Source organism: Nuphar pumila, chromosome 1, assembly GCF_984573655.1.
Source record: "Nuphar pumila chromosome 1, dmNupPumi1.hap1.1, whole genome shotgun sequence".
NCBI classification, from domain to species: domain Eukaryota; kingdom Viridiplantae; phylum Streptophyta; class Magnoliopsida; order Nymphaeales; family Nymphaeaceae; genus Nuphar; species Nuphar pumila.
In genome coordinates this window covers 170,854,614-170,868,611 of record NC_143249.1, presented here as the reverse complement: position 1 = coordinate 170,868,611, position 13,998 = coordinate 170,854,614, and the positions used below count along the sequence as shown (strand labels likewise).

Here is a 13,998-nt window from a genome sequence, read left to right as displayed (position 1 = left end):
GAATAAATGAAAACATGCATTGCCATGAATATGCACACTCAAAGAAAACATGCATTGATGTGAATATGTGTATATAATGAAAGTATGAAATTGACATGATTATATGTAATGAATGAAAGCATGCAATTAACTTGAATATATGCATTAAATGAAAGCATGCACTTGTCACTAGCATATGAATTAAATAAAAACATGTTTATGAATATCCTTGTTTCATGTGCATAGTTAAAATTTGCATATATGAGTGTATATTTGGAAATCATGTGATTTATTTCATATATGACATATTGTTATGGTTTTTGCATATGGTGCATCGATGATCAAAATGAATCATCGTAGGCCTGGTGAGCATTGATCTTTGATTTGCTTTTTTCTTTACTTGTTTATAATGCATCGCAAAAATCACATTTATATTTTTGCACAGTATTGCATTGTTCTATGCTTTTCCGCGGGCGGTGGTCTCGTGATGGTTCTCACATGGGGATATGCGAGCTTTTTTTTTCATGGTAAATTGCAAATTCAATAATTGTTCTTTAATAATAAGATAAAGAAAAAGAACAATGTAATATACATTTTGAGATCTTCTGTCGTTAGAAGGAGAATCTTAGAGTTTCGGTTTTGGAAGACTACGAGGATAAAAAAACTTGGTGTGCACTATTGTTACCCCTGTACCCGATATTGAAGTTCTTTCTCCTGGCCACGGTTTTAGGAAGAGTCCGCCAATGTATTTGGGGGTGGTGCGTAAACACAACCGTTGTTTTGGTATACCAAGAAAGTGACACTTGTAGATGCTGATGTTCTTGGTGTCCCGACATTAGATGTTGATTTCTAATGTTTCTATGGATGATGCAGTTTTCTAGTATTGATCGAGGGCTAAGTTTGGAATCCAGTAATAAAATACAACTTGTGTATTAAGTTACCCTGGGAACCATACTTGACCTCGGGAATTCTTACCAGTTTTGAGTATCCGCGGGCAATGGTAATAAAAAGTGAAACTTAAATGTGTGTGCATCTGAATAGGGATATGCATGTGAAAGAGGACTTGATTAAAAATAATAATTTATTCATTCATATGCATTGAGTTCATGCATTTTTCCACTATGTATTAGATCATGCATATTCATTTATTCCCTTATGATATATGGATGAATGTATGATATGCGCTTTTTATTGCATGATAACATATATTTAATGTATAATTAATGTTCTCTCTTGGTTTGCATTTGTTCCATGTTACTTAAATGTTTGTTTACATTATGAAATTGTCATAAATGCATTCCTCTAAATTGTTGCATGAATTCCATTTGTATTCTTTATGCCTATGTCACAGGGACTCGGCTAGCAGGGTGCCGCACCCGCGTCGACGCGACTCAACGCGTGTGCGGGTGCAACACCGGGTGCGGTCAACCTGACCCTGGGTGCGTTGACCGCACCCAGGGTCATTTTGGTCTATTTTTTTTTTTTTTGTTTTTTTTTTTAAATTTCCCTAGGAAATGATCCTCATCGAAATCTGCAGAGGGGATTGCGGTGGGGAGATACCTCCATCTCTTGGACAGGATGTTGGTCCTCACCGCAACTTTGATGGGGAGTGAATCAGGCAATGGATTGATACTACACTTGGTGGCTTTCTTCATTATTCTCACCTTTTACTGAAGATCTGACACCTCTCGTAGTTGATGAGAGCTTAACTTTTCATGAAAATCTGGATGGTCTCAGAGAACAACCATACTGTATCCTGAAAATTGAAGAGAGCACGGATGGTTCTGTTAAAATAGAGGGTTCAGGAAGGCAAAAGGGTAATGATGCCCATGTTGGCCCGTACAGATTGCAGTCCACTGTACCTGCCTGCAAATATTAAATCAGATTTTGATTTCCTTCGAGATATGCGTTGGGCTGGAGGTTACGTACTACAAAAATTAATACAAAATATCTAAAGCCAATGAGCTGCCCAGATTTTGGGGCAGGATGTAATGATCATGGACAATACAGCCTTCAGGGATGACCAACTTGGTTACCATTCTAAAGTAGCTCAGTTACGGAACTAAGAGAGAATAACTAAAAGAGTCGGATGAAAAACCAAGCATATATGTCCTGGCCAGGGGGAAAATGGGGTCTCGCCCCGTTTGGACTGGTGTTCGTATCTTATTTGGTTCTTTTACATGTAATCAAATATCCATCAAATCCTGATATTTGTCTGATTCAATAGCAAAAAATTAAAACCATATATGCATCCAGCAGTGCTCGATTAAACTATTAAACTCGGCTCAGACCAGTAGAGCTTAATGAAGAAACTCGATTAAGCTTGGTTAATATATATATATATATATATATATATATATATATATATATATATATATATATATATATATATATATATATATATATGCCCCTGCCGCACCCCCGCACCCGGGTTTTTTGGAAGTGCCGAATCCTCGCACCCTCACCCGCACCCATGTGACATAGCTTTATGCTTATTTATTTCAATAGGAAGATTCGTACACAGAATTCCTTCGATTCTGACACCCTACTTTTAGTGTTTTTCGCAGCCTCAGATGTCCAGTGAGGCGACTTGCTTATGAGAGGAGCTACGAGGAGACGACATGACTGGTTGACAAATTCTGTGGACAACCGTGGCTCTTTTCTTTTCATTTAATTATCATGCACTCTGATAACTCTGCATTTGTCTCGTTGACTCTATTCTTTTTGAATTAATAAATGATGGTTTGCCATATAGTTTGGATGATGGGTGTAAGATCCCTTGTGGTTTGTTGAGTTATCCGGTTGTGAGTGGGTCTGTAAAGGCCTCGGGTTTCTGGGAAGATTTTCACAATAGTTTAAAAAAAAAATTCCACACTTTTTCAGGGGTGTGAGTTGGGGTCGTTACATTCTATGTGATAAAATTGTTTGAAGATAGACTTGTTGCACATTATTTTAGTCTCTTCATTGTTGATTTTATTTTTTTGTTTTAAAACAGTGATCCATGATAAAGTAACAAAGTTCCTATTATGCAAGAGGAAAAGTTGCAATTCTGTGAAACAGATAATATGGCTTGGTCATAATACTTACAAGGAAGCTCTAGCCCCATAATATAGTCCTCACAATGCATATTTTACCTTATCATAATTGCTCATTGGCTGCTGAATCATCATTAGTTAAATCACACATTTGAGACAATGTTATTTTCCTTTACATCTTCTCTTAATTGTGTGATATTACCATGAAGCACTTGACATATTGGCTATTTTCCACAAATTGGTGACATTGCAAAAGACTTGCTTTGGTACCTTCTCTAAAAGCATGAAATTGATAAATTGATCCGCTCTATAAGCCCTTGTTCTGCACTACCTTCTACTTTAGATTATTGTTTATAGATCAATTTGGGTGGTGGTATAGTTCAATCTACACGGTTTGGCAGCTTCATGTATCGGATACAAGGGACACTGGGACAGTAATCCCAGTCCACACCATGAAATTAGATGGGGTCAATTTGTACCCACTTTGGGTAAAGGGATCCCAGTTTAATTCAATCTAGTGATTGCTTCAATAAAGTATCTTATTTGGATTTTCAGTAAAACCAGATCAAAGTAACAATCTGATTACTGATATGAGAGTACTGGCGTCAGCAAGGGGCTTACAAAAAAGAAAACCAAAAATAAAAATTGACGAACAGGTCAAAAGAAAGAAGTCGAGCAATAAAATAAGAAAGATAAAGAAGAAGAAGAAGAAGAAGAAGAAGAAGAAGAAGAAGAAGAAGAAGAAGAAGAAGAAGAAGCAATATAATAAGAAAGAAAGAAAGAGAGAAACAAATAACAAAACAACAAAGGAAAGCTGCAAGAAAGAGTGGGAAGAAAAAAAGGGATTGCTTATTGGACAAGAAAGAAGATGGAAGAAAAAAACAGGTATAGAGGGAAAATATCAACTTGCCTAGATCTGAATCCAAGGTATAATTATCTTTTCTACCATGAATGTCTCCTAGGGACCTGCTGCTGCAGTAATAAGAGGAGACAGTGAAGTAGGGAAGGAGATAGAACTGCAAGTGTCTCCTTATTCCTTCATGGGTGAACGACTGCATTAGGGTTCTTGATTTATATCTTAATCACCCATCAGCCGTGACAAGGGTGTTTACAAACAAAGAATAAATTAATAAAAAATACAGGTTCATGATAACAGAAAATAATGAAGATAACAATATATGAAATTCATATAGTACATTGTGCAAAACCCCAAAGGAAAAGGTACAAATGACCATGTCAGCTTTATCTTTAAGTTTTTACAAATAATATAGTATCGGTTTACTCATAGTTGCCATAGGGGTAAGGTGCAAAAAATGATGGGGGAATCTGAAGGAAATCAACAAATTTATAATTTTAAGAGGACAAGTGAGAAATAAAAGAAAGCAATGTGGGGGATTGTTCAGGAAATGAAACAAGATTTGTCTGTGAAGTGACAAGGAAGCAAGGGAAGTAAAATAAATAGATAAATGAATATCATAATTGATAAGCACGACTAAAGCATTCCTACATCACTTTATTTAAAAGAAAAATAGGAACTAAGCATGCTACATTCACAAATATGGTGCTCCTTGTACTTGGAAGATCATCCACACATAATCATTATATGCCCAAAGAAAAGTAATGTTATGATTTTCACCCCTTTATTGGGGAAAGAGCATTTGCAGTGGTTGTTTTCTAAGAACTTTTTTAGAAACACTTGCATGTCTTGTTGCTTAATATGTAGTTTCTTTTTGTTCAGGTTTTTTGCCCCAACAATTCTGTACTTGGCATCAGCAAGACAGGCTGTTCATGTTTTATGCATTTCAACTGGTAAGTTTCTTCTATTATGGTATGGTGAAAACCCATGGACCAAAGTACTTTTTCGTAATATCAATTTTGACAGGTGTCCGCAATTGTTTCAATGGATGCTTATCATAAACCACAAGTATCAATGTAGAATACATACTTGTCAAAAAAGCACTTGGAATATATTTGTGTGATCTGAAATGTTGGAGAGATTGCTGAATCTAAGAAGTTAGATTGAAATTTTTTATCATCTGCATGTGTTTCTTTGGTCCCTAGGCATGTCCTTCCTTTGTTTTCTACATTGTAATTTGCCTTGCCAGAAAGTTAAAGGTCAACATAGGGGTTTTCAAGATTTTCAAGAAAAAAATTCAGAAATTGATCATATTCAAATGAAGCAATGACCATGGCTAACCCATATTTCTCTTTTCTGTATCATTCCTCCACCATTATCTACACGACCATCTTCCGTGCCAACATAAAACACATCATCACTTTGAGCAAGAACTCCAAATGATTTGCATTTTCTTGGAACTTAGTGTGGATTTCTGTTAAAATGGTAGTGTTTTCTTCCTTGGTCATTATTCCTTTAGAAAGACAAGCAAATGTTAAGAGCTATGTCACATGGGTGAGGGAGCGGGGGCGGGGGTGCGGCAAAAATATAAAAAAAATTATATATATATATAAAGTCCAAAAGTTGGACATAAATGACCCTGGGTGCATTGACTACACCCAGGGTCAGGTTGACCGCATCGGGTGCGGGTGCGACGCGGGTGCGGCACCTAGTTGAAGAGTCCCTGTGACATAGGTTAAGAGGGAGAAATGTAGTCTATCAGACATGGAAGCAATACATCACTTCCAAAGTAGGAGCAGCAAAAAACCCTTATCTTTCTCCTTTCGGAAGAAAACCGCTTCTTAACAAAAAAATTTCTGTAGAATTGCTCTTAGTATGCAGAAATTTCCAGACCCAATAAATACAAAACATATTGCAATTTTAAACCCCTGTTCACCTTCTTATGGTTAACTCTGCCTCACCAGTGCCATGTGCCAACCACATACAGAAAGCCAATCAATACGGAAAATCACAAGTGCTCCTTCAACATGTTTATTTCTTCAAACCAACCCTTAGACTTGAAGAATGACTATCTCCAAGGGAGATAATAGAATACATGTATTTTCTAATTCGCCAAATGCTAGCCCTCGATACCCTTTATTTACTGTATATTTGTACGTTTCTATGGTTCAAGAATTTGGCAAATGTTAGAGATTGGCACTGGTAAGGTATGCATTTTCCTGCAACGCCAAGGTTGGATAGGTTTTGCAGCAAATATCAGATATTAGTCCAATAAATATAAATAACCTGAAAATCTTTCTTCTATGTAATTCTCCTTTTATTTTTTCAAGGCGCTTAACAACCTCTTTAATGATATTCTAAGAATTCAGATTACCCTTTTAACCTAAGGCTTCATATTTTACACTCTTCATAGGTGATGCAGAGGGCAAGGGAACCTTAAGAAAGGAAGAGCTCCATCGTGCTTGTGTTATCCTCAAGGTAATACATAGGTCATTGTGTTAGAGAAGCATTATGATAAGCAATGTTGGAAAAATAGAATGAATACAGGTGATGCTGTTATGGCACTTTCAGGTACAACTCCAAAGAGTTAAAATCATTGACCATCCTGATTTACAGGTATATCCATGTTTCACAGTATCTAGTCATCAACAGATCTTGACTCTGAGAACTTATTATTGCCCAAGCTGTATCTTCTATTCGGATGGTGCTTCTTGTTTTCATTGGATCTGATTTTTCTCTTTTCATTTGAAGGATGGTTTTGACAAATTGTGGAGCCCTTTTTTACTTAAAAGTCTTATTGAGGATGCTGTGGTAACTTGGGGTATCGACACAGTATGTATTCCATAATGTAGTGAGTAACCTTAGGCAATGCATGTACCTGTTTTAGTCTTTTGATGATATTCTAAGGGATGTACATTTTTTCATTGGGAGTTACGTGTTTGCTTCACGCTGTTTGTGTGTGAGAGAGGAGAGTTCATGCCATTGGATAAGTTTTTGATAGCAATTGAGGCCTCCATTTAGAAAAACCAACTATGACTTCTCCTATAAATGAAAATGTTTTACTGGGAACTTCTAGTGCAATTCTACACACTTTGAAAGCTGAACCATTTGCTCTTTACGTGGAAGAGTTTGCCCACCTATAAAAGCTGAGTGACAAATTCCATGGGTTTTACTCATTTTTTGCATTATTGTGGAAAACAAGTCATGATGTTCAACTTTTGTCATTTTTTATGTTCTTGGAACTGCAGGAAACAGATCTACAGGTATTTTGCTTTCTGGTTATGTATACTGCCATGATTTTTGCTTTTCTGAGTTTTCTCTGTGCGATTATCAATCATTTTGTTTCTGTATAGCGGATTTCCTCAACGTTGCATTTTGGGTTTGGGGCATACAATGCTTTTTCTCTTTAGCATGTTCTATGCACTCAGAACTTGCAAATATTTTGTATTTTCAGTATAGCAGCCATGGAAATCCTTTCTGATTGATCTTTTGGTAGCATTTGCAATCATACTTACAGCACCAACATATCTGACACCTTCATATCACTTAAATGGTTCAGGTAGACCTAAGGAGTCAATCTGATTTGACCTGTAGGTACCTAATTTTAGGTGGACCAAGCTGGGTCTAAAATTTGGGTCCAGTATTAAACAGGTTTGCTTTGGGGTATACCATTTGTAAGCCTGATCACATCGAGTCTATAGCTGACTTGATGCCCCACTCAATCGGTTCCACATAATACACCCCTAAACCAACATGTACCTAATACATACCTGACCTGGGGTGTACAAGGGTATAAGAATAGTCTCAGTAGTGGGGGATCCCAACCAGTAATATTTGGGTTAACTCTCTCTCTCTCTCTCTTGCTATATATATAGGGTTAACATATGGTCAGGTTGCCATAATGTCCAAATCATTTTTTTTTTCTGTTTTTCATGAAACTAACCTTACCTTCAAAAAATCATGCCTAAAATTTGTGATATTTTATCTGCTCATAAAATAAACACAATACAAGAACCGGTTGCCAGCATTTGGATCTTGTTGAATACATCTATGAGGTTCAATTGGGTCAACACAGCTTGTCCCTATGATTTCTAACTCATTCGGTCAATCAGATCGACATGACCAAATATTAACCCTGTATATACATATATATACATATATATATATATATATATATATATATATATATATATATATATATATATATATATATAGTTTTGCAGTATTGTAAATTGTCATGCCCACCAGGGGAATTTTTGTCTTTTTACTGCATGTAATAGTCACTGTTCAATTGGAACAGTTTTCTGTTTTTTTATTATTTATTTCTTTTTTATCCTTTTTTGTATTTAGTGTAATAGAGCATGGGCTCTATGGTCAAAAGACCATAGAGTCGTTGGGAGCTCCCCAATAGAGCCCAATCTCTCAAAGGTGTATATATAGGGGTTGATCCCCTCTCTTGTATCTATTGTTTTTCTAAGCATTTTCTCAATACAATATTATTTGTTTTTACGTGTTCTTATTCATCTTGTGAGCATTGTGCCTAGCCCTTTGTGGCTCTTTGTATCTTGCCCATCAGTGGCTTCTTGTGTGGTTGTGCCACTCTTTCTAGCCCTTTGTGGTATCTCTTTTGTGCACTTGTGTTCCGTTAGTGTGTACCATAAATTCTATATCAATGAGTGATTCTCACCTTCTCATGCATTTTCTACTAGATCTGACCATCCAGATACCTTTGTTACAGTCTATTTATTGTTATCCATGCTTCACATCTAGCAATCTGGATATGAAGATTCATTTTCTTGAGAAATGTAGTGTCCATTAAAGTCTTCTAATATTTAATTTCTTGATCCAAAGCATGTTGCATGGCAAATGTCCATGATTATTACCATTGGATCTACTTGAAAACTGTCTGAACAGTGAGATTCCACTCATTGATACCAACCTGAGTATGTACACACATGCACAACCAACCCCGCCACCCCACCCACACAGACGTACCATTCAATTTCTAACACAATAGCAAAAATATCATTATCTACAGGAATTACCAGGCCAACATATTCAAGTCATGAACCTACTTTTCAAATATTTGAGTTGTATTAAATGTATCCTTGGCCTACAAAATTTGTTTTGGCTGTTTATACATGTAAAGTTAAATGCAATTGGGATTACTGATGCTTGAGATGCAGTCCATTTTGTTAGATATTGTATTCTTTCTTATAGGAAGAAAGAATCATCCATGGACTTTTTTTATTTTTCATGGCATCTTACATTCTTTCACTTTTATTGTGATTCAGTTAATCACATTTGACTATTATGGAATTTCTGGTCATAGAAATCACCGAGATGTGCATCATGGATTACGGTAAGTTTATTTTCAATGTTGCTTGCATTGAAAATTTATGCTTTAATTAGATCAAAAAATTCTTCCATCAAACATTTTTCTCCTGAAAAGATATTGGTGATATTTGTTTGTTATGACACATAACACATAAGTTTAGGAAATTTTTTGGCAGAACCCTATTTTTAGGAAAAACTTTCAATTTGTGATAGGCTTTCTCTTAGTTTCTTACCTGTTAATGTTTCTTTCATATCTCAATAATTGTCTTTTTCCTGAACTTCATAACCCTTTAGTTTTGACAAGCTTTAGATCTAGTCAGTCTGGTTCTTATTATCTTAATTGGTGAAAGCGAATAGGTGGTTGACTACATGATCATCAAACTGCACACATATTGGATTTAGATTATGTTATGTTGGTTTGGAAGATTTGGTTCTTGTAAATTGATTTACATATTGAATGTTAGTTGTATCAGTTGTTACAATTGTTGGATGATGTAAATTTCTAAATAAACCTGAAACCTGGGGTCAATGGGGCTAATCTTTTAAAACAAAATGTTGTTTTTCATATTTTACCAAATAGATAAAAGAAAAACATATCCAGTAAGAGGGAAAATTTAATGTCATTATGAAGATGGCTTAAATGAATAAAACTTGATAATATTGAAATGAGAATGTAAAGCTGACAACTGATATCATCACCAAATTACATATGCAAGATTACAATGTAAAGCTCAAGTAGTATTCACTTGATACATTGTCATATATGCAAAATTCCTCAATAATCTGTAAAACCTAGAGACCACAGAGATAAAGCTAATATGGATTAGTGCTATAACTTCATGTTTTTAGAAACTGAGAAAAAATGCAGTCAGTGATTATGATAGCCGAGAACATGGAAAACTGATGACTAATATCTTCACTACATTTTGTATATATTTTTTAATGTTAATAAAGTTCTTTTTTGGCCATTCAAAAAGAAAAGCATTTGCTTCCTTTTTAAAATTGGTTCAGCTTAAAAAACAGCAATCAGTGACCTTGATTTTCAAGTATGGAAAAACTATGATTTTTTAGTTAGTTAAAATGCATTTGATGTCATACTAGGAATTGGTAAGAAGCTTTGATAAAACAAACATGGATTGACTGTCAAAAGGCAAGTGCCTGTTAAAATTTAAAATGGGTGAAAATTTTGGGTTCCATAATCAATATTTTGATAGCTGGAACGCACACAACAAAATTTATGTCAGTAACCAAATTTTGTTGTGCATAAGGATGTTAGAATTTCTAGTTGAAATGGTCCCATATAATCATATTACCTGCCTTGCAACCATTCTTTTGTGAAACTAATCCTACTTTCCATTGTATTTTATGTTACCAGCATGCTAATGAAGGGCAACTTGAAGAGAAATATTGAAGCCTGGGAACTTGTAGGGTTTGTTTCCTTCTAACAGGCATATGTTCTTTTTCCTTTGATCTATTAATGGCTATTCTTTTCCTAAGTAGTCAAAAGCACTAATTGGCGCTTAGGCGCCAGTCCCCTAAGGGCTAGTTTGTTTCATTCTCGTGGAAAGTTAAGACCTTTCATGGGAATGGGCACAGATTTCTAAAAAATCTTGCCAGCTCTGCCTTCCTATGAGAATGCTTTCATGGAGGGCAGGTATGAAAGGATTTGCACATGAAAAGTGGTAGGTGGTGGGAAAAACTAGGTCCCACCAATGCCAGCATGGCACATTCCTACCATGATGATTTGATGTTTGTTTCACTCATGATGGGAAAGGAAGGGAAAGGGATGCCAGCTCAGCAACTTCCCATGAAAATTACATGAAACAAACAGGGCTTAAAAGGCCTAGTTGATGTCTAGGTGGAAATAGTTTGGGACAAAAAAAACAGAAAATAAAAAACAAACTAAGAATTTATAATGAATTCTTAAAATTAATAGAAAATACATATTCAACACAATTTTTGAAGCTAAACAACTGAAACTGAAAGAAAAAACACAATCTATGAATGAAACTAAACAATTAAAACATAATTACATTTTTAACATTCAAATCCATCTAAACTAAAATATTTGTTTAGTTGGATTGCTTAGAGACCCACAAAAGAACATAATTATTTAAAATAAAAATTTAAAAAAACTGGAAAACATAAATGTTCCAAAATACATAACCAAAACATAAATATAATGTTTTAAAGATTATAAAAAAAATAAATACCAATCTTAGTGCCCCCACCTAGATACTCGCCTAGGCACCTAGGTGCCCCTAAGCGTACACTTGCATCTAGGTGCCCTAGGTGGGAGACTAGGCAAGAATTTTACTATGCTCTTTCTTCAATACATGTTTCAGATACTGCAATTCATCTATTTAGGTGCATATCAAGGCTGGTGATCTCTTGCATGTAAATCATGTAGATTACTATGTGATGCATGCTCCCTGAATAGCACACTTGGTTGGTTGCCATGTCCAGTTCCAGCTTATTTTATCTATTCATTTGTAATGGATATTTCATGCACATTCCAATGTGTATGGAGCAATTACTTTGTTCAGTTAAGAAGTTGCTATGAGGTCAATCAATAATTACCAATTCTTTTCTTTCATGTACTTTTGTGCTCTGGCAATCACATGTGCCTATGCTTCCTATGGAATATAAAGGTTGTACGTGAATTGGACTTTGACCATGTTCTTCTGTAGTTTTAATTTTGTATAAGCTTGAGCAGAAAGCTCCCGACTCTTGGAGCTACTATGGCTATTAGTCAGTGCATATAATCTTCCTTGTGTTGTCATAATTATCTCATCAATCTCCCTTTTGGGTCCCATTATATACATATCGTTTTCATTATCTGCCTGCTCATCAGCATAAAGTTACTTGACAGCTCCTAGACAAAAAATGTGGAAAAGGTGGGGAGGAAAATCTGCAGCTTCTTGATGCGACAAAATACCAAAGCATGTAACTGTTCTTTGCATGTGACTAGGAACAGAACCATGAATTGGGGTTGAGCACACAAATTCTTACACCCCCAAAAGACGACCTACTTCAACTGTTATTTTTCTGTTATGATGTTGGTCCTAGCTTTCAATTCATGTTCATTTAAAGCGGATGTGCATGTTTAACTATTTGGCTGCTTACTAAAATATTCTTCAAACTCAATATGAATTGAATTGCTAACTGATGTGGATGTCACTATTAAAATTTGAAGGTATACAATTTTAATAAAGTGTGCATTGATTTGCAGCTAACACAAAAGAGCACATGATTTCATCATTTTCTAAATGAAACACATAAAACATGACGATGTTTAATGAACTGTATCCTCCACCACAACTCTCATCCCTCAGTAGCCATTTTCCTCAATGCTTTAGGCATTATGGTCTTTGTCTATGATTTGCAAGCAAAAGTATGCACATTAAATTTTGTTTGCTAAGATTGTTTTTCCTGTCATTATGTGGAAATTTTGAGCAATACTAAACCTTGTGGATGTGGCTGCATTTGCTCTTGCAGATTAGTACTAATATTGCACGCAAGTACTGTGGCCCAGTAGACATCTGGTGGTCAATTCTTGAATCCTGCATACACCAGAAAGAGGAAATATATTTCTTGCCAAATAGATATCCTCGTCTGAGCGCCAATGCGATGGCACAACATGGTAGCCAGTGGGTTTGGTATGTTCTAATAATCTTTGCATGCCATCAAGATCTTATGAAATGTTCAATATTCAGGAAAGATTTTGGTAAGACTTTGATTTGAATTCTTAGGAGCCCCTGATCTCCTTTACAGGAAACCACCTTGTTAAAACTCAATAGCAATTATTGCACATGCCAGCTGCCCCAAGGGGGTTCGTGAAGTGGGGTGGGGCCTTGGCCACTAGACGGGTGGTCAGGGCTCCATTCTCATGGCCGTCACCCCCTTGCATATTGCCGAAGCATGGCAACTCCCTTGGGACGAGGGCTACACCCCAGTTTCACACCGCCGGAGAAGCGACCATAGACTGGCAGGGTTGACCAGCACGGCCAGGTCTCTTACTCTGGGGGTGGTTTTCTCAGGTTGTCAATGGAAGAAAAACACTGCACATATCAGCTGCTCGTAATTATGCGGAGCACATTCAGCAGTGATTGGAAAAAATGGAGCACATTTGTGAATATTTTTGCTTTTATGTGTTTGGTAAATACAATACATGGCATTTCTTTTGATGTGTGTTGCAGGTTCCGGAAGCTGTTTGTGTTGTTGTCTCGGTACACCTACATAAATACTCTAAAAAAGTTCAAAATTGTAGCTGTTTGTTCGTTCTAGCTGACACAAGATGTTAAGCTGGAAAAAACTAGTTTACACCCGCTGGCAAAGTGGAGAGAGCTACACCGACTCTATTTGTTGGTTCAGTGAAGCTTTCATCTTTTAGAAGCCATTGCCTGAGTTAATTCAAGAACACTACCGACTGAAACTTTGTTGTTTACTGTTTTTGTAATTTTGTTTCATCCGATACATTTTAAAAGCCTTTTAGTCGGACGTGAAAAAAACTCTGAGATATTGCAATAAATTGAAAAAGTGCAAGTGATGCAATATTTGCTTTTTCTCTCTAATACATCAAGTTCACATATCTTATTTTTTATTTGTTTTAAATCCATCTTTTCTCTTAAAAAAACACGCATTTTTAAATGGGTCACTTGAAAAGCCCTGCATAACCAAGATTTGTTACTTTATCCTTCATTACCTTGGTGTCTGCAGAACAAATGACACCTTAATAGATATTGGTGAATGCAAACCAAATAAGATAGTGCAGGAAACGTGAGAGAGAGA

The 13,998-nt window shown here is 35.9% G+C and overlaps 1 protein-coding gene across 1 annotated transcript; it reads left to right on the top strand.

Annotated features, from left to right (window-relative positions):
- The first annotated feature begins 1,802 nt into the window (after positions 1-1,802).
- Positions 1,803-13,781, top strand: LOC149851263 (uncharacterized). The gene is made up of 10 exons (XM_090008130.1): positions 1,803-1,904; positions 3,372-3,448; positions 4,753-4,823; positions 6,284-6,348; positions 6,442-6,486; positions 6,622-6,702; positions 9,165-9,232; positions 10,583-10,631; positions 12,706-12,866; positions 13,407-13,781. The coding sequence occupies exons 1-10, from the start codon at positions 1,803-1,805 to the stop codon at positions 13,492-13,494; spliced, it is 807 nt and encodes a 268-aa protein (XP_089864256.1). The 3' UTR covers positions 13,495-13,781.
- Positions 13,782-13,998: the final 217 nt, after the last annotated feature.